This window comes from Bacillus rossius, chromosome 1 (genome assembly GCF_032445375.1).
Source record: "Bacillus rossius redtenbacheri isolate Brsri chromosome 1, Brsri_v3, whole genome shotgun sequence".
In the NCBI taxonomy this organism is placed as follows: Eukaryota; Metazoa; Arthropoda; class Insecta; order Phasmatodea; family Bacillidae; genus Bacillus; species Bacillus rossius.
The window spans coordinates 78,713,029-78,739,780 of NC_086330.1; the positions used below are offsets into that span (position 1 = coordinate 78,713,029).

Here is a 26,752-nt window from a genome sequence, read left to right on the forward strand (position 1 = left end):
ACCTCTGGGCTGGAAAACATGCGCCTTTGACGGCACGGCCATCAGAACATTTACTAGACTGAGAATTAAAGAGGTACTATATAAAAATAACACACATATATGGACTTGTAATTTTTTTAATGTGAGGGAATAATAAATATTACCCGTTAGAGTCCGAGCCGCCATATGATTTTTAAATACACGGTACATACCAGGAGCGCTAGTATCATGTAGTACACACAACGTTTTGCTAGAGTGCGTTGTTGCCATATTAGTTTAATTTTTGTCCGCTAGATTGCAGGAATCATTTATTTGGACACCATCTTGAAATTAATTATTAATCTAGAAATTAGGAAACATTTCCCTAAATCATCAAAAATCACTCCTTAAAATAATGATTTAAATTATTCCTGTCCTCGGGTTCTAAAACTGGGGAAAATTGAATATAATCCCTCAGATGGGCAGATTTCAAATGACTTTTGATATTGAAATGGAAAAACAACCTGTTTTTTATATGCAAGATCAGGACGACAGAATAATGCCTCTAAGTAGGAGAGAATTTATGAAATTAGCATTCGATTTGTCTGAGCATCTAAAGTTGCCTCACAGTTTAATAAGGAACACAAAATTGCGGGAAGCAGTTTTATTATGACTTTATGGCTCGTCATCCCGAGCTTTCTTTGAGCACTTCAGAGTCCACAACCTTCAGAGAAAAAGTAGATCGCTTCTTTTATAAGTATTCCGAGATACTTTCTCAGCACAATTTCCCAGCCAATAGAATACTCTGTGATGAGACTGAGGTCTCAGTTGTTCATGACAATGATGTCAAGTTAATCTCATAAAAAGGGAAAATGCAAGTAAGCAAGATTACATCAGGAGAGTGAGGGGAAAAGTTACAGTTTTACTGTGCATAAATGCGGCTGGGGATATTTTTGTTCCTTCCCTCTTTATTTTCCCTAATAAAAAACGAGTAGATGCTGTTCCTAAAAAGATACTCCTCCAGAAAGTATTTTTGCAGCTGAGGAAAGTGTTCTTGAAATGTTTGGAATTGTTTGTTGAGAGGACTCATCTCACTAAGGAATAACCAGTCCTACTTATTCTTGATGGGCACAGCAGTCATATCATAAGGATCTCGATGATATCATGTTTGCTAAGAAAAATCATGTTCACATGATAAGTCTACCACCACATACTACACGTAAGTTGCAACCATTAGATCGGGCGGATATGCGGCCTTTCAAAGGAGCATTCAACCAAGCCTGCAGTGTCTGGCTGAGGAATATCGACCTTTAAAAATTTCCCAGAGGGTATGTTGATGGTCTGGTTAACACCGCCTGCACTTCAATTTGTAGAATTAATTTGGCACAGTCAGCTTTTGCGTGTACAGGACTTCGGTCTTTGAACCCCGGTGTGTTCTCAGATTTGGATTTCATTCCTTCTGAACACTTTCGAGAGCCAAAGACTACTGATTATGAAGCTACCCAAGTAACTTCAGAGGATCAATACCAGTCTGCAATATCGATACCTCTTCAAAATTTAAATGTTTTCAACTGCATAGTTTCCAAAGTGGGACCTGCATCACCTCCTCCTCCAGCTGAGCTCACTGAACCGCAGCCTGAGCTTTCTTCGCTCTCTACAAACAATCAGCCAGAACAGGGGAGTTTATCGGCTCTCACACCAACCATTCAGACTAAACAGCAACCGAAATATTCTACAGTTCTCACTCCAACAAATATCACTGAACCCCAACCAGGACCTTCATCATCAGCTCCCGATTCACTCTTACATATCAATGTTTTACTACCTTGTTCTTCGTTTTCTTCAGAATCTGTTGATCTCAATAAAATAGTTGAAAATATGTCTCCTTTCAATAAACCTTCAGAGATCAATATGAAAAAAAAAGAGTTAAACGAACACAGCGATCAAAGATCCTTACCTCACCACCGTATAAATATCTACTTGTGGAGAAAAAAAATCGACTAAAGAGAAAAGGATAAAATCAGAGAAGAGAAGGTCTGAAAGAAATGAAAAAAAAAAAAGATTTAAAAAAAATCAAGAAAATAATAAAGTTCGGGGTCACTGGAGAAATGGAAAGGAAGAAAGACGAAAAGATCACCAGAAAACACATAAATAAAAAAACTAGACTTTTGTGAAAATTTTAAAAGGAAAAGCATACAGAAGAAGAAAAAACAGAGTGGTTTGTCGAAAATCATTTGAAGAAGACTGGGTGTAATGTGTCGAATGTAAAGTTTGGGCACATGTTGAATGTACATCTCAAGGCATATTATATGTTAAATGTGACCTTTGCAGAAAGCGAACGTATCCTTAAGCTACTATAATGTAATTTTGTCATGTTATGATGTTTTTCTTATGAAAAGTAATATAATTACTGTACAAACTTTGTTAGAGAATTATGAAAGTCATATATTGGTTTTTTCTTAGTTTCTTAGATTGAAATGTAATTATAATTAAAAGATTAGTCGTTAACATCTTAAAACTTCTAAAATAATGATTGGTCTGTACTGGACTACAATGTCTAATATAACTCAAGACACATTATACATATTTTAATAAAATATTAATTAAGATAACAGATTAATCGATTAATGTAACTTATTAAAATGCGATACTTAAATACATTAGAGTAGTATACGAATGTATGTCCGGAAACAGGCGTCAGGCTGTGGTGCCTGTGGTGCCGACCGCCATCTTGGATTGTGATGTCACGGCGGCCAACTCTGTCGTCACGGCGGCCATATTGGATGAGCGTAACGGGACACATCGTAACGGGGCATAATGTAACGGGACAAGTAGATCACGGCGGCCATCTTGGATCCGCCATTTTGGATGACGTCATTTTGTTTTCTAGAAAATTCTGGCATTGTGTTGTCCGCCATATTGGATGATGACGTCACCGTTGCAATTATCGTTATGGTCGCCATCTTTAACTTTTTTATTTATTATCCGATTTAAATTAAAAAAATTTTAAAATTTATAAAAAATTCAATTAATAAAATTTAAATATATATTGTTTTAAAAAACGTACTTTTTAGACACGGAGTTCGGAGTCCTCGGTTCGAACCTGACGAGGTCAAAAAAAAATTAAAAATGACGACAGGCTCCATCCTCAATGGTGGCTGCTGGCAGACTTACCCCCACCTAAAGCTGCCAAGATCGAAGAATGTGGCGGTGTCCTGTGACCGAAAGGGTGGAAACGATGTGATATATTAAATAAATCTGATCAAGCTTGTGAAGATCACCGTCTCAAACATGAAAGTTACCCTGAGGTTGGTGGTAAAACGGAAGACACCAGAGATCATAATATTTATTATAAAGGTGCAAGGAAGATGGTGGTAGAAGAGAATGATTACACATAATGGAAAGATCCAAATATATTCGTTGATCGGCTAAGACTTCTGCATGGTTCGCTTTGTGCAGGAAACTATTCGTGCATCAAAGAAATATCCTTCATACTCAAGGAACTGAGGAATGCTGGCTACATACAATAATGGCTTGTTTTACTTGCATTTGTATAATGTAAAGCAATAAAATAAATAATTTAAATTATAAGAATTTAATGTTTTTATTTCTTGTATTCTGATTTCTAACTAAGACTTAGATCTCGTAACTTGTGCTTCCTTTTTGCCTTTTTTTTTGTTGTTGATGGAGCTTCCAAATGTGCTGCCTTTTCGATGATGGTGCTTCCAAATGTGCTGCCTTTTCGATGATGGTGCTTCCAAATGTGCTGCCTTTTCGTTGTCGGTGCTTTCAAATGTGCTGCCTTTTCGTTGTCGGTGCTTTCAAATGTGCTGCCTTTTCGTAGTCGGTGCTTTCAAATGTGCTGCCTTTTCGTTGTCGGTGCTGCCAAATGTGCTGCCTTTTCGTTGTCGGTGCTGCCAAATATGCTGCCTTTTCGTTGTCGGTGCTTCCAAATGTGCTGCCTTTTCGTAGTCGGTGCTTCCAAATGTGCTACCTTTTCGATGACGGTGATTCCAAATGTGTTGCCTTTTCGTAGTCGGTGCTTCCAAATGTGCTGCCATTTCGTTGTCGGTGCTTCCAAATGTGCTGCCATTTCGTTGTCGGTGCTTCCAAATGTGCTGCCTTTTCGTTGTCGGTGCTTCCAAATGTGCTGCCTTTTCGTAGTCGGTGCTTCCAAATGTGCTGCCTTTTCGTTGTCGGTGCTATCAAATGTGCTGCCTTTTCGTAGTCGGTGCTTCCAAATGTGCTGCCTTTTCGTTGCCGGTGCTGCCTTTTCGTAGTCGGTGATTCCAAATGTGCTGCCTTTTCGTAGTCGGTGCTTCCAAATGTGCTGCCTTTTCGATGACAGTGCTTCCAAATGTGCTGCCTTTTCGATGACAGTGCTTCCAAATGTGCTGCCTTTTCATAGTCGGTGCTTCCAAATGTGCTGCCATTTCATTGTCGGTGCTTCCAAATGTGCTGCCTTTTCGATGTCGGTGCTTCCAAATGTGCTGCCTTTTCGTAGTCGGTGCTTCCAAATGTGCTGCCTTTTCGTTGTCGGTGCTGTCAAATGTGCTGCCTTTTCGTAGTCGGTGCTTCCAAATGTGCTGCCTTTTCGTTGTCGGTGCTGCCAAATGTGCTGCCTTTTCGTTGTCGGTGCTTCCAAATGTGCTGCCTTTTCTTAGTCGGTGCTTCCTATTGTTTTTCCTTTTTTGAAGGTGCTTCCAAATGTGCTTCCTTTTTTGTTGATGGTGCTTCTATTTTTTTAATGTTGTTTTGACTCTAGTATTTTAGTAAATTGTTCTTGATTTGACTAGCGTATTATTCCATACGGTGCATGTATATAAGCGAGTCCTAGACAGCAGGACGCTCAGTTTGTTACTGCCGTCGACGGTGTACGGCTCACCTAGTTTGTTTCTTCTGGTGCATAAGTCGTGTAATTGCCTGTTCTTGAGACTTCGATAGCATCTTTACCGACTTTAACATCGTACTCGATGGAGGATGTACCATCGACTACGGGAACCATGACGTCGGCGCCGACGATGTTGGAGCAGATCCCGTTGGCAACGCCTCTGACAACACTGGAGGAGACTTCGATATGTGCTGTTCCACCATCAGCTGAAGTTTCATCAGCATTGAATACTTCAATTAATGAAGAGCGTACTTCGCATCAGTGCAAATACTGTGGTGCATCATTTACTATCACCTCAAATGCTCGCAGACATGAAAGAAGCGGTTGTTCTAATAATGTTCAAAGAATACAATTTCAGTGCTATAAGTGCAATAAACTAATTGCACGTCTCGATAGCTTACATCGTCATTATAAAAAATGCTCCGAGATGTATAATGAACATGGTTATTGATTTGACTCATGTGTTGTACCGGCTAATGAGACTATATAAGTGCTATGAACTCAGTCCGTCTCTGGCTGTGGTGATGAACGGATCGGATAGACATTTAAAGTCATGTAAAAGGCTTAGTCCGTACAATAAGAAGACTGTTTGAATCGAGGAATCCAAAAGGCTTTGGTAATTTGTCTGTGTATTGTTTTTTGTACTTAAAGTAGTGTTGTATTTATGTAATAAAATTTTTTTAAAAGAACTTGTTGTGGTTTTATTTGCTCAAACCTAACACTTTTTTAGTATTTTTTAAATTAAAGTTGTTTTGTATCGGCCAGGGATCGAACCAAGGACCTTAGTCGATCCAATCAATCATTATATGGATTACAAATTTATTTAATGAATTTTGGATTTTTTCCCGCTATTCTAGCTACATTATTACATGATTTCAAGATGGCGGCCGAATTTCAAGATGGCGGGGGGCACCTCCATAATAAATGATTACTGCACTGTAGCGGGTTAGAATACAATTATCCAGATGGAAATGTACTCTATAATACAAGTACACACACACAATATGGCGTACTCCAGCAGGTGGTAGCTCCTGGTAGCATTTACTGAACATAAAATGTCGGATCCATGATGGTCGACAAGGACAAAGTCAAATTTCAAGGACAAAGTCTAATTTCAAGGTCAAGGTCAAATTTCAAGGTCAAGGTCAAATTTCAAGGTCAATGTCAAATTTCAAGGTCAAGGTCAAATTTCAAGGTCAAGGTCAAAGATCAAGGTCAAAGGTGTGGTGACCAGATAATTATACTAACATGGTATCAGCACACTCTAGCGGACGAAAACAAGATGGTGATCTCCAGCGGACGAAGACAAGATGGCGGACATGTCGTCATACCAGCTGACGATATATATGCTTTGAAAAAAAGTGGTAGGAGTCAGTCTGCCTGCATCCACCATTGAGGAAGGAGCCTGTCGCCATTTTTAGTTTTTTTTTGCACTCACCGGGTTCGAACCGAGGACGGTGATCGATATAATCAATCAAAATTCGAATAAGTTAATTTTTTGATGAATTTTGGAATTTATTCCGATTTTCTAACATAAAAATTGCGGATTTCCAAGATGGTGTCTAAATTTCAAGATGGCGACCATAACGATAATTGCAACGGTGACGTCATCATTTAATATGGCGGACAACACAATGCCGGAATTTTCTAGAAAACAAAATGACATCAAAAATGGCGGATCCAAGATGGCCGCCGTGATCTACTTGTCCCGTTACGTTATGTCCCGTTACGCTGTGTCCCGTTACGCTCATCCAAGATGGCCGCCGTGACGACAGAGATGGCCGCCGTGACGTCACAATCCAAGATGGCGGTCGGCACCACAGCCTGACGCCTGTTTCCGGACATACATTCGTATACTACTCATTAGGTACTTTAATTATCGTTGAAAGACCTTAAGGTGGTCGGTATTGTAAAACTCTCCCTTAACGGGATGTGAAATCCGTAAAAATAAATACGTAGTTCTATTGATTCATATATTTTTGTTTAAATTTTTAAACAGATACTAGCTGCAGTACCCGGCTTTGCCCGGGCTGAACACCGGGTGATATATTGTCCGCGAGTTACAGCAAAATGGATAGCGATATGTCCAGTGTGGTAAACATTAAGAAATGACACATAATTACTGTTTGTGTATCTGTGACCTATGATTTTCTGTTTACCCATGGCGATCGGTTGAAAGGTTTAGAAGTTGATGCGCTACAGCGCCATCTAGCGGCGAGTTACAAAAAAAATTGTTAGCATAAAAACCTTCTCCATGATAAAAACACTTCGATGTGCCAACTTTCATGGCGATCGGTCAAACGGTGTAAGAGTTTATCGACGACATACATGCCAACATCCAATTTATATATATTCTTATATTTTAAAATTTTGGGGCTTTCACTTTTGCGGAAAGTGGATGTTCAGGACCTCGAATGGTTTGGAACACTCCATCTCGAAAGAATAGATATTTGAAATTCCTGAAATTGTCGAAATTTTGGGGCTTTGTTCCCAGAGGGGGGCGGGGGGTTCGAGGACCCTGAATGGCTCGAAAACACTTAAAATAGAAAGAGATAGATTTTTAAAATTTTTTAAACTTTCGAAATTTTGGGGCTTTAACCACCTGGGGGGGGGGGGGTTGACGTTGAGGACCCCGAATGGCTCGGAAACAGGGGCGTAGCCAGGGGGGGGTTTTAGGGGTTCGAACCCCCCCCTTAGCACCAAATCTTTAATTAATTTCTTATTCATCACTCAAACAAAATTTCATATTAAAATTAATAAAATTTTTACCATTACAATATTTAAATTTAAGTACCGAAAACTGCTAAAATAGCACTATTTTACACCTTAAAATCCAAATTTTCCCGGGGGAGGACCCCCGGACCCCCCGCTTTAATACGGGGGGAAGGGGGGGGGGCATGCTTCTTAACACCCCCCATACGCTAATCCTGGCTACGCCACTGCTCGGAAACACTCCAAATCGAAAGAGATATAAAGGAATATAAGAATGTAGGCATTTACTGTACTCCTATCTACCATAATAACAATATTGACAAATAGAAAGCTTATTACCTACCTATGAATAATTATCTAAATAAATTAATAAATAACTCTATGTTTAAGAATTTACGTACATACATAATATTAAACTTCAAACTATACACACCCAAAAAAAAAAAAAAAACTAAGGATGTTTGTGAATCTATATTTATTTGTCATAATGTTTAAAACATTTGTAGGATTTCTTTATATGTAAAACTGTGGTGGCAATATTCCGCTTATCCAAAGGAGTATAGAAATTATTAGAGACATCACTCCCTGTACACACCACAAATCTTTGAATTAAGTATAAAAAAAAACATAGTCCAAAATGAAACAAAAAGTATAAATAACAACTAATTTGACAAAAAATTATACAACTGGAATGACAATGTTAACATCCGCCTGAAATTTAATAGAAGTAGGTAGGTAAGAATATATATATAAGAAATTAAATGAAATTAAAACATACATAAATAAAATTATCTCACACTCAACCAAACATAATGTTTAATATGAAATAAAGGAAGATGCCAATTACACGTAACTATTCTAATTAATAAAAAAAATCAACTTTCCTGAAATAGTTAAATTCAAATTTTTCAACAATATATTACATAATTGATAAATATTTCTGTCTTCGGTCTCAGCAGCCCTAAGACTCTTGACGCTCAGCAGATAAATTATAAACACTAAACCAAACTCCTTGCAAATAAGTAGGTAATGTAAAAAAAATAACAATATTGTGCGTATATGTTCCTTGCGTATATACATCACACTGTTATGTATCCAGATCCGTAGACAAATTTTATAATAAAATGATAAATACAAATTTAAGAATTATTAGTATGTTTACACTAGGTATGAAAGCTAATATTTGAATTACCATTATTGTATAACTACAATATATAATTTATATGATCTATCCTGTACCAGACTGAGTTTTGATCAAGTACACGGATTAGGTCGGACACAACACTCAAGTGTTCTTAAATATAATGAATGTTTAGTTAAGATGTCTATGTTTAATTATGACACCAAACAATTTTTAATTATTATTTCCTTTAAGGTTAAAATTTATTTTAATTCCTCGGCTATAGTTTAATCTCAGGGTAGCATTTCTTGAGTTCTGTCTAACGAGACTGCTGGGGGCCGAAAATGACTTGATTTCTTTCAACAGAAAAACATATTATCCGGAAAATATTTGATTCATTTTAAATTATATTTAATTGTCAGCTTTTCTTGTTAAAAATATCACCGATTTCACTTTAGACTGTTACTTATATGTATATAATTATTGAATCTTGTAGAACCCGAAAAGACATGTAATAAAGTACACATACCACATCAGCAGGATGAACTTACAATACGAACATTGTTTCTTGAATGAACAGATAGGATTAGTAATATTATTTTCAATCTTCTCGGCATTAATTACATACATTTTCCTTTTTAGCGTCCTTAGCAACCACCTTATTTTTCATAAACAAGCCTTTCCAAAGAATAATGTACACATAGACATGGTTGTCTTTGACCGCAACCATGGAGTAACAAAAAATAATTAAATGAATTACATGCACAATTTGTAAGATAACTATGCACCGTAACGGTACATAATTGCCGCTTCTGATAATGACACAAAACAGACTATGTCAGCACACAGTAATTCGACTATGGAGTTTTTGTGTTCATTAACAATCTCTAGAATCACATTAACCGTGTACACTCAACTGTATTACTAAATAAAAAACATACTATCGCTTGGGCGATCAACACACACTGTAACATAAACATTCACAACAATGGGTGATGTCTGTCCGAAGCAATGTTGTATCTCGTTGCACGAAGACGTACTGCATTATACAGCAGCATCTGACTCCACCCTCTGCATATCCTGCGTTGATGTTCAATGACGACGACACAAACAAGCAGATATCACGGTGCACTCTTACCTCCATGTTGAAAACAACAGTGTACCTGGGTAGAGGCAATGGTACAGGTCGATTGGCAGTGTCCTGACAGTGGACACCACTCAAGCAGCTTCCTGGGTTGACAGGCAGTCACTAGTCGTCAGCCTCGGGGTGATGATAGTGATTCTGGTCCATGCGTCGCTGCTGCCGATGACAGGCGCCTCTCCCAGGCGACAGCGCCATCACCGCGACGAAGCACGTGGCAGCGATCCGTGCCGCTTCCGCCACTTGGACTCACAACCATCCGCTGATCGTCGTTCAGATACCCATTATACAAGTCTCTTAAATGGTTTTTGGGTTTAATGGTAGGTGTCCCAGCACTTACATATAACTATCACAAACTTTGAAACATAGCGTGTCCCAATTTCGAAATTAAATGTGTCTACTTGCACTATTCCTTGAGCAAGTCTTACACCTACACAAAGCTTCTTTTCTTGAAGTTGTCTGGTACAGAATATATTTTTTTTTTTAACTAAATTAAATACACTTAATAATATTTAACACTAACGTTGTGTTAGATTAACATAATAACCTAGGGTCAATTTTTTTTTAATTAGCTTGTCAGCTGAGGAAAAAAAAATGTAAACAGTGTATAGCGATGCGTTGCGTTGACAAGGCGAATAAACGCTTTTCGGAGGCGTTGTAAATACCGTACACCTTTCGTGTGCTTCTTAAGATAATTAAAATTTTAAAATTTTTCAATCCAATCGACATAGTGTCAACTACGAGTGAGGATACATATATTTTCTTATTTCACTGGATACCAACTGAATTATCATCAAACAAGGTAATTACTCATTCTCTTCCTTTATTTTGCAGGTAATACTGATTTAGAGCCTGATAGTTACGATGTTGTTCTAAAATACGCTTTTCGTCAGATCACAAAATGTAACAGGCGTTATTGAAATATACATGTGAGTAAAATCAGCTATCATATGATAAAATCTCGTCAAATTAAATAATACTGGCTCTCGTGCTTGAGTAGTGTACTAGTTGATACCGAATAGTTTCTGTATATCTTGACCTGACGTGTTAATGCCAAACTCATGGTTTGAACACAAATCACAGTAAATAGAATCTATGCTTTAAGTCCTCGGACTTCGCCGAACTGTGACATAATATTCCGTACGCAGGCGGTATCACACCTCACCTATACGTCGGACATCGACTGGAAAATACTTCAGCCGACACAAAAAAAAAACACAGTCAGTCAATTCCAGCGACTCGTCGGCACTTATAACTACTGTACCATACTGTTATACACGATGCAGCTGAATTTTCTCTCTACTCTGGAGAACTATGTAGATAATTAAATTTCATTTAACTGACCATACTCAATTGTTTACTTTCATAACAGATTACATTAGCATTGTGTTGACATCAATTTATCTAACTATCGGAGGCTTATATTCGCGTAATTGAGCAATATTGTATCTACCAATTACACGCTTAGTATCTACCTCAGCTAGCGTATAGCAATTTTCATTGATGACTTCAGTAATCACATATGGTCCAGTGAATAGTAAGAATAACTTGCTGGTTACATTATACCATTTCTTGCTAATATTGGACGTCTTACGAAGAACTAGCGATCCAATTTCGAAGCTACTTCTCTTAGATGCTGGCTTTCTTCGGCATCTTGTTGCTGCGGCAGACAGTAGTTTAGCCTGTACTAGCTGATGGACATCTTCGCTCGTAGGTAGGTCTTCTCTTGATGATTTCTCGTCTAGTCCAGGAAGGTAACGCGGGTCTATCGCATCGGAACAGTTCAGACAAAGGATTTCAAATGGAGTTAACCTCTTTCCAGGTACTAGGGTATCGGTCCGGGCGATATTACCTTGACCTGTTCTAGTTTAACGTCTGGTCACCTTCCTCTCTTCCGTCGGTTACTGTAGATGTAGCAGCTCCTGACGGCATCCATATGCCTGCTTTGTTGGCATTATTTACAGCTGTTTGGAAGTTTGGAGCTGTAGGGTTCAATGGCTCGTTCCTAGAAAAATAGCCATGTTGTGGTTGTGGTGATAATGTTGAAGTGAACGGTGGAGGAAATGTAGAAATGATTTGTTTACTGTTAGAGGCGTACCCTGCTGTTCTGGTGCTGAGACGATCTCCTCGTACAGTAATAGACTGGGATAATGGCTGTTGATCTTCCGTGCAGTGTCTCGATGCTTGCTGGTATTCTTTTGTCTCGTGCGCCTTGCGTGAATCTTCATATTCGTCATCGGAATAAGCTCGCCGTTTCTCGTACATGGATTCCCTGGAAGGCTGTTGTTCTGGTGTTAGTGATCTTTGTCGGTTGTCGCTCCTGCTGTACCTATTCTGATGGTAATCCTCTTCATGATCATTACTGTACCACTTGTTGCGAGACCACCATGTTTTCCCTTTGTATGCAGCCTTTCGCTGGTGCTGGTTTGATTGTTGATAATTTCCCTTGAAATTGTTTCGGTGCCTTGGTCGTTCTTCCTGGTACTGCCAGCGTACGTAGTTTACCGCGGCTTTTCGTTCATCCTTAGGTCGATTATCTCTATTATGCCAATAGTTATGAACGGGGGTATTTTTCGAATGTTGAACAATGTCGTGGACAGGATTATCGCGAGGTGTTTGTGTGCGATTCATTTTCTCGAGTTTATAAAAATTTAGTAGTTGTTCTCGGAAATCATTTATTTCTCTGTATGTCCTACCAGTCAATTGCAATTGATATTTTATCGGTAATTGCGTCAGTATGGTGGCGAAAAATTCGTCATCCGTCATCTGCAAATCCAAATAACGAGTGCGTTCAAACATGCTGGATACATGAGCTTCTAGCGACATTCCTCGCTTATGATCATACCGCTCAGTATGTAGTTGCGCACGCAAATTTCCCTGGATCCTTAAGCTCCAGTATTGCTGTTTAAACGATTCTCTGAAATGTTCGTATGACGTGATCGTAGTGTTGACCATCTCCCACCAATAAAATGCGTGACTCTTTAAAGCAGTGTTTAGGCATTTTAATTTTTCTGTGTCCTGTAGTCCAAACGTTTGGGCGTATTCCTCAAACTTATTACGGAATCTGATAGGATTTTCGGATGTTTTTCCGGAAAATGTCGGCATTGCCTCAGACCAATGGCGTGCCGGGTGATGCATAAGCGTGGCAGGGTCTATGTTTGGGGTACTGACGGTATTACTCAACAATGCCTGTCCTGAAATATGATCATTTACCGCTGTTTCAGGAATGTAATCGACTCTAGGTGCTTGAATAAGTGTAGTATTATTTAGTGTTCGTAGGGGAGGTGACATATCACAGCTTATTTTGCTTAACCGCCGCTCCAGCTCCTTAACCTGGTTTCGTAACAGTTCAGTGTGACTACTTACTGTTTCGGTAGCTACCTGGATGCAGTTAGTTCCTAGAGCATCTACTTTGCTGTGAAAAGTAGCAGTAGACTCTTCCACCTGCTCTAACCTCAAATTCAGCTGTTCTGCCTGCTTGTGTATTTCAGACCTCAGTAACATATGGTTGTGCGTGCACTGGTTCTGAATTTCTTGTTGTTTCTCCTGAGCAGCAGTTAATAAAGACGTGGTCTTCGTTTCTAAAATATCAAGTCGCGACTGTCCTTGTGATACTCGTTCATTGAGATGTTCAATAGCAGAATTCTGTTCTGCTATTTGTGCCCCTAACCTGTCCTGTAATTCTCCAATATCCCTCTGTACGTTACTTAGACCATACTGAAAATCAGCACGTAGGCTAGACTGACCACTGCTCACCTTAACCTCTAAACCATTTATATCAGATCGTACGCTGTTCAAACCAGACTCTAGGCTAGATTGAAAATCTGACTTAAAACTAGCCAACACTTGTAATATTTCCACAGTAATTACCGGTGTACGTGTGTACTCACTATTTGCAGTAATAGATCTGCCAACATCTTTATTAATTTCGGTATCTTCACCTTGAAATTGGTCATATAATGTAGGGTGTTGAGTGTTAACTATATCATTGTTTTCTAACAATGCATCTGGCTGTACAAAAGCGTGAGATAAGTTTGGTTCGTCTAACAACGGCCGCTCCACCTCCTCGTTTTCCCCTTGTCGTGTCATCAATGCACTGTCAATGTCATCATTAACATTATCTACTATACTTAGGTTATCCGAATTTGCAGTCAGATTTTCGCTACTTGATGATTGCTTTTCTACATTTAATTCGTTATCAGGATGCATTTCAGAGCGATTTCGCAGACAATATCCGGCGGTAGTTTGTCTAGACATGGTAAATTTAGTGGGTTATACCACACAAAAGAATAATACCTATCAACCAAATCAAATCAATTTCTGGCTTAATATCGAGCCCCACGTTGAGTTGACAAATTTTTATGTGCGTATATGTTCCTTGCGTATATACATCACACTGTTATGTATCCAGATCCGTAGACAAATTTTATAATAAAATGATAAATACAAATTTAAGAATTATTAGTATGTTTACACTAGGTATGAAAGCTTATATTTGAATTACCATTATTGTATAACTACAATATATAATTTATAGGATCTACCCTGTACCAGACTGAGTTTTGATCAAGTACACGGATTAGGTCGGACATATAACACTCAAGTGTTCTTAAATATAATGAATGTTTAGTTAAGATGTCTATGTTTAATTATGACACCAAACAATTTTTAATTATTATTTCCTTTAAGGTTAAAATTTATTTTAATTCCTCGGCTATAGTTTAATCTCAGGGTAGCATTTCTTGAGTTCTGTCTAACGAGACTGCTGGGGGCCGAAAATGACTTGATTTCTTTCAACAGAAAAACATATTATCCGGAAAATATTTGATTCATTTTAAATTATATTTAATTGTCAGCTTTTCTTGTTAAAAATATCACCGATTTCACTTTAGACTGTTACTTATATGTATATAATTATTGAATCTTGTAGAACCCGAAAAGACATGTAATAAAGTACACATACCACATCAGCAGGATGAACTTACAATACGAACATTGTTTCTTGAATGAACAGATAGGATTAGTAATATTATTTTCAATCTTCTCGGCATTAATTACATACATTTTCCTTTTTAGCGTCCTTAGCAACCACCTTATTTTTCATAAACAAGCCTTTCCAAAGAATAATGTACACATAGACATGGTTGTCTTTGACCGCAACCATGGAGTAACAAAAAATAATTAAATGAATTACATGCACAATTTGTAAGATAACTATGCACCGTAACGGTACAATATTGACAAATAGAAAATATTAGTAGGCCCTACCTACCTATGAATAAATTTCGAAGAAATTTATAAGTTTAAGAATTTATGTACCTACATAATATTAAACTTGAAACTATCCACACAATAAAAACCTAAGAATGTTAGTGAAACTAATTTTTTTTATTTGTCATAATACCTAAAATACGTATGTTTCCAAAATGAAACAAAGTATAAATAATGACCAATTTGACAAAAAAAATTTGTACAACTCGAATGACATTGAAAACATACACGTGAAATTTAAAAGAATTATGAGTGCCCAAGGTAGGGAGGAAAAATATATATAGAAGAAATTAAATTTAAAAAATGGGTGCGTGTACTTAGGTACGCGCATGTGAAGTTATACTTCTTTGGCATCATTAAAAAATAGTTTTTAATTGCATGCAAATATATTGCGTGGAGTCCCTCCGCGTGGAAGAAGTGAAACTTCGTAATGTGGAAATGAAAATAGGAATGGGTAGAAATTGACTTTTAGTGAAATCATATTGTATCAAATCAAACTAAAAAAATAAAGGAAATAAATTTGTAACGATTCATAGATTGATCTTCAGAGAGAGCGAGACACCTATTGAATGTCTATAAAACTAACTTTTTTATGAGAGCAGATTTTCATGAAATAAATCATGAAATCGTTCAACGATAAAAGCTGTTTATTTAATTAAGCGGACGGGTTCGCCCCAAGGAGAAAATAACGCGGCGAGACCTCGTGGACATAGAGAAATGACACACTCACTATTTATGTGTCTATGAAACATGATTTTTTTCTGCAATTTAAATTGTAATATACAAAAACGGTATTGAAAATTGAAAAAAATATGGCGACACTACAAACTGTCAAGAGCTTTTTTTTCTTACTCTCTACTTAGTTCCTTACAATAGCAAAACGTAACGTAATGGCTTGAAAGCTATTGCTCGGCAGACATAGAGGAATGACACTAACAGTTTGTATATCTATGACACACATTACATTTTTTAGTTTTTTCTTAACTCAGAATCGAGATAAAATATCCAATTGTGAATATAAACCATCCTCGAATCCCCGTGAACTCACACAAAAAATTTCATCAAAATCGGTCTAGCCGTCTAGGAGTTCAGTGACATACACACGCACACAAGATATATATATATATATATATATATATATATATATAAAGATGGTTGTTACAGCATGAAAATAAATGAATTCTCTTACTAATTTACAGTTTGTATTCCCCCTTTTACTATCTCAGCTAAAGACTATGCACGAATTTAGGTCAAGTATGTGATTTCCGTGTCAGTAACATAATCTCCACATAGTTTGTGCGTAAATCAACGGTTTCTGAATAGTGTATACATACATATATATATATATTTTAAAAACTTTATTATAGTTTATAAGCAGTGTAGACATACAGCTTTAATGCACAAATTTCCTTTCGTTCCTCTTAAGTCTTCCGCTTTGGGAGTGAATAAAACACAATATCTAATTACTTATTTCTTTAAGAATTAATGTACCAAACCGCACAGCAATTTGCGTTACTTTTTTCTCTTTTTACAACAATCCATGTTGCTAATCGTTTAAGAGTTTAGACCATTTCCCCTGAAGGCTGGCGACGCGCAGTCTCAATTCCCGCAGTCCAGCAGTTAGTTACCACGATCGCCGCCAGAGTGGCGCCCATGGTGTCTATACCCCTGACTAGGCGGGGCACGCGGCCGCCTGCATGGTCGCCAAACGGCATGCAGATCCTTGGGTGTATGGGAAGGGCGTACAAAATGACATACTAGTTGTAAAATCAGTCATCAAATGTTTATTTACTATTAATTTTGAACACTTTATGCAGCTTTATGTTCTTTGGTTCATGCTTAATTACAATTATAGAGATCAATCAACTTTAATCAATAGCAAAATAATTATGAATAGGCCTACATTTTAAAAACTTGGATAAAAACCATTTTGTTTTCCCTAGGCGGGTAAAATTACGTACGTGGTGTGGACAAAATGGCATACCATATTTGTACTGGAAATCAATCTGGAATTATGCAGAGTTCACAAATAAATCTCTTCGTTTGTTTTGGCACATCTGCACATGCGACTGAAAGAGCATCAACCATTTATGAAATATTGTTGTTGTATCCAACCTGATTCCTGTGCAATGCCCAAACTCCGGTTGGAGCTTCATCTACAGGTATCAACTCCTGTTTCATGATTTTTCTTGGATCAATTAAGCACGGCGGGATAAAATGGCCATTTCAACTCATGCAACAAACAACTGTCACATGAGATCCCTTTTCAGCATTAGTTAAAACCCCAACCTGCTTACTCCCAGTAGTAGAAAACACTTTTTGGGGTCTCTGAACTGTTGATAAAGCAAACTCGTCGACGTTGTAGAGCCTATGCGGAGAAATGTTACTGCTCTGAATTATGTCTTGGCAGGTGATAAAAAAAACAGTGACAGCTGAAGTTACTTCTGATTTCACTAAAGATATGTCCGGGTATATGCGTTGAAATCCAGCCAACCATTCTTTGCCTGCCAATTTCTTTTCTTCATTAAAATTATTAAGAATATTATTCACGCTTGCAAATTGGTAGGCTAAATCCAGAACTTCCTTCCGTGTGGATCCAAACAACCTCGTTTCCAGTAGCTTAATATGTTCAACCAGCTCTCGTTTCATCTCATATGTGAAAACACTCTTGTACCTACCCATGTCTAAAACAATAAGGTACACGATTAAATGCGCTTTTATGATGCTAACAAGCCACGAAATTCTAGAAAATATTAAGTAGGTAGATACCCATACCTTTTGTTGTTTGAGCTAAGACTTTGTTTTGTTCCAGTGCATGTCTTCTAAGAGTCGATTGTGGGACTTTAAACACTTTGGAAGTCATCAAACAGCCCATCTCATTTTTTTTCACAGCTTCAATAGCCTTTTCCATGGAGTATTTTCCCAACCCTGTCGGTCTGTCTTTCTAGAACTTTTGCGAGGCATTTTGTTCTATTATATGGAGAGAAAAAAATGGTGGGTCAAACGACATACTAGACCATTTTACCCGCACAAGAGGCATGACATTTTGTCCGCCATATAACCTCAAACATTAGAAAATAATAACTAAAAATATTATATTAACTTTGAGTTTTCAACACATTTTTGGAGTTATTTATTATGTTTACAATGAACTCAAGTCAATAAAAAAAAATGAAAGTGGAAAAATACTTACTTTTAAGGAGAAACAAAATCCGTCTGAGTAAAACTCGTGACTGCAAAAATCAAACAAACAAGTGTCCACCTCACGCGGCCGAACGGACGCCACTGGCTACGCGACAGGTTGCGACAAATAACTAAACGGCCATTTGCACGTCATTTTCGGAACTAATTTGTCTTTGATTTCTGAGAGAAGCGAGTGTGCCATTTTACCCGCCTATGTAATTTTGTACACCTTTCCCCTACGCGTGATTTACAAACTGCTCCAGATTTATTAAGAATAACATTCAAGAGCCATTGCATGTTTCTACGTAAGTTTAGTTCTATGGTTTTCTCCATAACGTGTGTTTTTCGGACAGTAATGAAAGGCTAAAACGGGTGATTTCACGGTCATTTTTACGTGCGTGCAGGGAGCCTTCATCTTTAATATCCCACCATGAAATAATAAGGTTACCGCTACAAGCCCCATAGAGGCGCGATACCGATGAGAAGACTGCACGCCAGTTCAGTGCTTGGCGCTTAAAGGCGAAGAGACGTGTAATGCGCGACACAGTGTCGCCCTTAGCGCTCCCGCGCTTTTAGAACTCGTGCGTCCAACCAGAATGTTGAGAAGGCCTGCGCGGACCTCAACTGCAGCAGCTCGTCGAGAGAAGGGCGCGTGTGTCGTGAGCCCTCCTTAGCTCCGCCGGCGTGACTCAGAAGGAGCGGGCCGCAGCTTCTCCGCAATTTACATCTCATTACGGGCCGGTGACGAGGTGTTATTTACCTGATCACCGGCTGCGTCGGCCGTACGTGCGCGCATCCCGCCCCACGAGGCAGTCAGGCAGTCAGGCAGTCAGGCACTCCACTCCTGGCAGGTGCTCCGGCGAACATGCACACTTACACAGCTGGACTTCCTTGCCAAACTGACAAATTCAGGCCGATCGAGAGATACAAAGGACCTGGGGGCAAATAATTGTGTCGGGGTCCCAACCCTCAACGTAATGAATTTCAAACCCCACAGTTAAAAACAAATCTAAAGACCGTACACGTTACCAAGCACATAACTGTAAACGTGATCTGCACGCATCATACAACTTTTGTGTCCAAAATTTATGTTAGCAATAAACTTGCGATTTTCGTCCCCTCAGTGTAAATCCAAACATTAACAAAAATCTCGATGACGGCCCTTAACAAAATGACCGATACATGATACGCCAGTCTGGTGCTACGTGAATCTTTGTTTGGTCTGTTTATTTTGTCATATTATTGAGTTAAAGTCTGAATATATGTCAAAAAAGTCGCAACTTATCTTAAACAAAGAGTACTTGGTTAAGACTCGTACACATTCACTATTTTGGATTTTAAGTTTTTATTCGCTAGTTAAATAGCTAGCTAGAAACAAATCATATGTACATTATTTTACAGGCATGATATCTATATAATTCAAATTGTATATTTTGGTTTTAGTGGTAACACAAACCATTAAGACGCCAGTTTCAAGTCCAACGGTTGAGTTGTGACGCCTTCTCTGTGCATATGACGAGGGTTCGGACACTGTCCTCTGGGCAGCTCGCTGCTTGAACGTGTTTGTATTTAGTGTGCGTCCACCAGACTTCAGCACTTGTGACCCTGAGTGTTCACAAATGACTACACTAGTCGCAGCATCGCATCAGAGTCAGAGACCCACACTTTCATCGTAGTTCTCTGATCACGAGGTAGAAATGAGACACGTATATTGAAGGTGATGGGTCATCCTTTATATATTTAAGTTTCCCAATAATTATCCAGTAAAATAACAATTATTTTCAAATTTATAATGTTAATACTATGTTACAGTGGTCATATTCGTAACTAAAATTAAAGGACTTGATTGTTCATTTATACCCTATTATCTCACGTGAGAAGTTATAAATGCCAGTCAAAGAACACCTCCGTAGATGCAGTATGTCTCAATAACTGATTTAAATGAGCTAAATTTCTTTCGCTAAACTTCCACCTCAGAAATCTCTACTCATGTTCCAAATGACAACCCATTAGAACATCTATCAAGTGAAGGCACCTTTGGCTTGATATTTTCTAGGAATTGTCGAGATAACTACGGTCCAATCACACAAGAATAACGAATGCAAATATATTTGAAAGACACCAATTTCTATCACTAATATGTACAGTAAATAAATATTTTAAATGATATGGGCCAGAATTCAATATATCACTAAAGTTGATGATTTAAGTACATATATCATTTTTATTTGTATGTAGCCTTTTTTTTATCCTATGAAAATATTGTTTAATTGTGCTCGCGCATCGTAAAAATTCACTCTCATCATTTTTTACATAATGCGTCTTAAGAAATATAAAACTATATAATTATATAAAGACTAAAGGTTACCATGGTTATCACTACATAGTATAAAACAAAGTCGCTTCCCGCTGTCTGTCCCTATGTATGCTTATATATTTAAAACTACGCAACATATTATGATGCGTTTTTTTTTACTAGACAGAGTGATTCAAGAGGAAGGTTTATATGTATAATACATGCATAATATAGTAGAGAAACACTGATAATTTTAGAGGTTTCTAATGTGATGAATAGAATAGGTATCTATTGTTGTTGATAATTGTTGATTATCTTTTGTTTTGAGTCGAACGAATAGTAAGTAAAAAAATATTATTTACTGCAGCACATACTAATTATATGGCAATTTGTTCATAATCATACGCATAGTTTTAAGGCGTGAGTTCAAAAAAAAGCTGTGAACGTTGTATATAAAGACATTCTGTAGTATATTTGAATCGCTTATTTATGAAAGGGTATAAGTCAACTTTTTTGAAGAAATGAGTTACATACAGGATGCAAATCTGTGGGTGTTTACGCATCGTTTAGTTACTAAAAGACACTAGTCTGATGCAAGGAAGTTAGTTTACCGACTGCCAGGAAATCTCATTTAGTTATGAAAAGGAATTAGTCAGTTCACTTATGTCCTTTTATAATCATATGGTTGCAGCTGGTTACAAAGATAAAACACAACATTGTGTAACAGGCACTGTTACATTAGAACATACAAGGTGAGAAGTTATTAATACCTTTTGTACATAATTTCAAAGCAATGTGTAGGCTTACATCACTGTTGTTTAAAGTGGGATGATGGTTATGCCTGTGATGTTATGCATTATTAGGTCAGCGAAAATGCTTTAAAGTGTTCAATACCATGGTGTACATGTTTTCCAAACTCTATGTAGGTTGAATTAAATCATTGTTTTTCGATTGAAATGTTTTATTACATAACTTTTGTTGACTTGCAAGGTTAAGTTATAAAAAGGCTTAAGTCTGTGATATTTAACCATTTTTTTTCTCGCAGTAAATGAAATACTTGCAAGGCATGTACTTGTCAATGTATTAACATTTAGATACAGAGTAATGGAAAAATATTAATTTTGATGTATGAAACGTATAACATATATGATATAGTTTTTTTGCATATTCCCACATCTTTTAGTAATTTGACTTATGCCCTTTCATAATTAAGCGATTCATTTAGTATCAGCATTGCACCCGTGCGAAGCCGGGGCGGGTCGCTAGTGATCTGGGAAGAAATTGCATACTAACTTGTAAGGTCGCAGTAGCAATGGGATTGGCATTGGCCGGCAGGCGGCGTGGGCCGCGACGCTGCTGCTCCTGGCGGCGGCCTACGACCCCGAGGACCCGCAGCTGCCGGCGCTGCTGCCCGCGGCGGGCACCTTCGAGGCCTTCTACCCGCGCGAGGCGGAGGACGGGCCCGTGGGAGCGGCGCGCGCCCCGCACTCGCACGGCAGCTTCTACTCGCCGCGTCGCCCCGGCCTCGTGGACGTGCGCAACGCCCCCGCCTTCGGCTACCTGTTCGGCGGCGGCCGGCGCTTCAACTACGACTAGCGCTTCCCACACCGGGGCGCAGTGTTGACAACCAGACAGATGTGAAATTCCCATGTTATGACAAAAAAAAATCCCATCTTTCTACAAAAATTCCCACGTGCTATTTTAAAAAAAATTTAGTAACACTCTTAGAGCTAACATTAACGTAAAGGTATTTATTTCAATTTATATTTACACAAACACATTCACTGTTAAATAAAAAAATAATTTTAACTTTCGTCATTTGTAGTGCAGTACAAATTCTTCTTGTTATGAAGTTTTAGGTGGCTTTCATGCACTTTGAAAGTTGTGCAGTCAATGTCATTTGTTTGAAATGCCGACCTGACAAAACAAACTGCATTTAAGGTCTCTTCGCCCATCCTGTTCCTTTTTTTGGTTTTTATATCGGTCACCATTGAAAAAATCCTCTCTGCTTCTGCGTTGGAATGAGGAAGAGAGAGAACACATTTAGCCAGTCTACTTAAGTTTGGAAAACACAATTTGTCACTGAAATCTCTTATTTGAGAGATATTATCCCACATTGTGTCAATATCCATTTCTAAAAACTTCTTTTTCTGATCCGCAGTTATACTATGTGGCAGACTTCTCCATTCGACAGCTAAATTATTCAAATCAAATCCGCCTATTTGCGAAGCTAAAGTGCTTAAATCCTTAACTTCATTTCTCTCTGACTTTTCAAGTGCAACAGCTGGATCTACAAATTTCATTTCTCGAAAGAGTTCACTGTCCAAATGCAGACGTTTTTTCATTTCATCTGTAGCACAAATGTAGAACTCAAGGCACTTCAGTCTGAACTGCTGGACACTCGAGGCACAGTCTTCCGGCAATGACTGCAAAAACTTCTCACACTCAGGTCCGAGATAGATAGACTCTAAGTTGAGAAAATTTGAAGGATGGTTCACATTTGTCTGTTTCAGCTGATTGAGACACTCAGCTTTCAAAAAGTTTTGTGCAAAATTGTTTATCAGGGTGCTAGATGCTTCCAACAACTTGTGTATGTATAAGTATTTTTCTTGACTGAAAAAGTGCATTGAAAGAATTAAAATAAGTCAAAACATACTTGAGAAAAAGCAAATATGCCTTGGTGTAGTGGTTCTGTAGTTCATTAAAAATGAACTCTGCACTCTTAAGTTTATCTTCAACAATGGCAAGTTGGAAGTATTGTTGCAAAGGTTCCCAGTTCTCTAGAAGACGAACAACACATTGATGCAATACCAACCATCTTGTACCAGATAATTTGAGCAACTTACGCTGTTCAGTGTTAAAAAACTCTTGAAACTCTCGCAAAATGGCACACCGCTTAGCACTTCCAGAAATATAACTGCACACACATCGCAATAATTCTTCGCATGACCAGGGAAGTTTCTCGCATGCTTTGCTGGCTATTATAGCCGATGTATGACAGATACAGTTAAGAACTATCAGACCTGGTGTTACAGTCTTTAATCTTGTAACAAAAGAGTTATGTGAACCGACCATGACAGGCGCATTGTCACATGCCAATCCAATTATATTCTTTAAAGGAACATCCTTTGCCTCAAGAGTGTTACAGAAAGCAATAAACAAATTATCAGCAGAGCAATCTGTAGCATCTAGCGAAACCAACTCAAGCAATTCAGTTTTCACTCGTCCATTAAGGGGTGAAAAGTACTTTACCAGGATACACATACATTTCTTGTCTGCGATGTCAGTAGTTTCATCAATCAAAACAGAAAAAGGTACAGTTTTAAGTGTCTCGACTGTCTTTTCTGTTTCTACTTGTGCAACAATGTTTTTTACTACTTGTGTGCATTTTGTGCGACCTAGTGTAATATCGGCAGCTATTTTCGAATCACTAAAGACTTCCTTAATCATTGGAATTAAATGCTCAACTACCTGGAATGCAACATTATGTTCAGCGAAAAAAGTTGCTAGTTTTATTTCTGCAGTCTTCACTTTGTCAACATGCACCTTGTTTTCATCTTTTTTTGCAAAACAGCTCAAAATGCTTTGGTTACTTCCTATTTGTTTAACATTTTTGACATGCTTACCTGTAACTGCATGTTTTTCCAATTCACTTTTTCCACAAGAAACAGCCACATTACAAGCTCGGCAAAATGCTTTATTCTTGTCGCTATCAACAGGCTGCAACCAACCTCGAAATTTTTCTTCTTGCAGCCACGAGTTCTGAAATGTTTTGGCAGATGTGACACGTTTTTTAACATGTATTTCACTATCGTCTTCATTGTTACCTGATGAAAGTTTTTGTTTCTTTGTGTGAAAAACACTCTCGTCATTTACATCACACATGCTGTACAAACTACCAATTATTTACGTTTTACGACATGTAGCACGATTTTAAAACCTACGCAACTTAATAATACGAAAAATGCCACCAACCTTTATCTATGAAAAATGCTCTACCAGTTGGCAGTCTTACAAATGTCACAGATAAAAAAAAAAACTTTTGCCCATAGAGCATATAATGGGAAGAACGAAAACTTCATAGCACTAAAGCAGAAATCGCCTACAAATGAAACAAGTCAATAGAATTGTTTGCTTTGATTTATTTGATATTTAACTCGCCTTTAAAATATTATTTATAAGATCAAATTTGTCAAGATGTTGTCTTTACAGTTTTCGACCACATTTGAGGCATTTTAGTGCTAATATTCCCTTTTTCCCTTTTTCAAATTTTTGAGCCCAAAATTCCCACGAAATGGGAAAAATCCCACGAGTTGGCAACACTGCCGGGGCGACTGAATTGTTGCCCATTGGAAGGGCAGCCCTTCAGGATTTTTCTGACAGTGGTTAGTTTGTAAAGTGACCTAACCTAACCTAACCTAACCTAACCTCACCTAACCTAACCTAACCTAAACTAACCTAACCTAACCTAACCTAACCTAAACTAACCACTGTCAGAAAAATCCTGAAGGGCGGCCCATCCAAGGGGCAACAATTCAGACAACCTTTAAAAAACACCACTGTCAGAAAAATCCTGATGGGCTGCCCATCCAAGGGGCAACAATTCAGACAATCTTTCAAAAACACTACTGTAAGAAAAATCCTGATGGGCTGCCCTTCCAAGGGGCAAGTTTTCAGGATTATTTAAACACTTAAAGAAACATGTTTTCAGAAATTGTATGGGCTGCCCTTCCAGTCGCTGTACAAACAAATCATTGCCAGAAAAATTCTGAAGGGCTGCACATCCAACGGGCAACAATTCAGCTCCCCCCTCACACCCACCCCACTCCGCTTTTTTCCTGCACAACATTCTGATCATCTGCTTCTGTATTGTACCTCCACATTCTCCAACAGGGGTTCTGGAAGGGGGGTGAGACTACCTCTCCCTTGGCAATATTACCGCACAACGATCATTTTGGAGTTCTAACGATACCTTCGAAACGTGTTACGTCTGCAGCAAAAACCTTGTTTATGAGCAAGGGGTGGAGTTGGGGGGAATATATATCCTCACCCATTCCCGAAATCCTAAAAAAAAAATCTGTCTTTCCCACCAAAAACAGGAAATAATTTAAGCAAACAGCAGGCAAACAGGTTCCACCCCACCCCCACGAAATGAAGTTCCGCGTACGCTCCTCGTCACAAGAGAGTACATAACTGTGTTGTCGGGAGCCAGAGCAGTTGCCACGAACATCAGGAGCTGCTAAGAACTCTGCTTTTATTTCAGGTGTATTCTTCAGGAAGACTCCTCAAATTATTGCAATTTCTAACAATGTGTAGCACACGTGGAACAGATATAAACTGTGTTTTAGAGTGTTATGTATAGAGATTATACTGTTTTTGACACTGGTGTTTAAATAAGTTGTACTTATGTTGTCTATCATGCCCATATTTATGCCTGCTTTTTCTAAGATGTACATTTTTTTGCTCTATGTATGTATTGTGTAGAGCATTCTTACCATTATGTCCAAAATTCAGTATTTATATACAAAGACCTACAACACTGTTGCCTTAAATAAATCGGAAAATGAAACTATTGTCTTGAAAATATTATTTTTGTCAAAAATAGATGTTCAAAAATAATGTGTTAAGCATGGCGCAATTCGTACTACGAAGATGAAACTTAAAAATAAAGTTTAAACAAATCGAATACTTGCTCTGGTGACGTGGTTCGCTCTGCCTCCAGGGATTTTTAGTTTAGTCTTGTTCGCACATCCCCATCACTGGCTCACGTCTCGCCAACAGCCCCGACAATATCCGGCGCTGGTTCGCAGATGGCGCGCAAGAGGCGCCACTAGACTCGCAGGGACTCGGGGACCTCGGTGGATGAGACTCCACGCCTACCGTCGAGGAGACCGGGATACTGTCCCAGGTCAAACGTGGCGGACGTTGCCATGAGTCTATACATTTTCTCGGGCTACTCCAGTTTTCCCCCACCAGTGCATTCCGCCTGTTCTCGGCTTTCGTCTGATCACCTTTCAACGTTTCCAACGACACCGTGTACGACGAGGCTTTAAGCACTGATTCATTCATTCACCAACAGAAACACAGTTTTGATTTGGAGATACGCAATAGCAGTTTTGCACTGTTTTGTCAATGAAAAAAAAAATCATAAATGCAAAATAAGAAATAAGATGAAAACAT

At 38.3% G+C, this 26,752-nt stretch overlaps 1 protein-coding gene across 1 annotated transcript in view; it reads left to right on the top strand.

Annotated features, from left to right (window-relative positions):
• LOC134538323 (uncharacterized) overlaps positions 1 to 26,145 on the top strand; it is a 36,927-nt gene extending 10,782 nt beyond the window's left edge. The window contains exon 2 of the mRNA XM_063379541.1: positions 21,908 to 26,145. Coding sequence (XP_063235611.1) covers positions 21,908 to 22,168 — 261 coding nt within the window. The 3' untranslated portion in view covers positions 22,169 to 26,145. The remainder of the gene's footprint in view (positions 1 to 21,907) is intronic.
• The last annotated feature ends 607 nt before the right edge of the window (positions 26,146 to 26,752 follow it).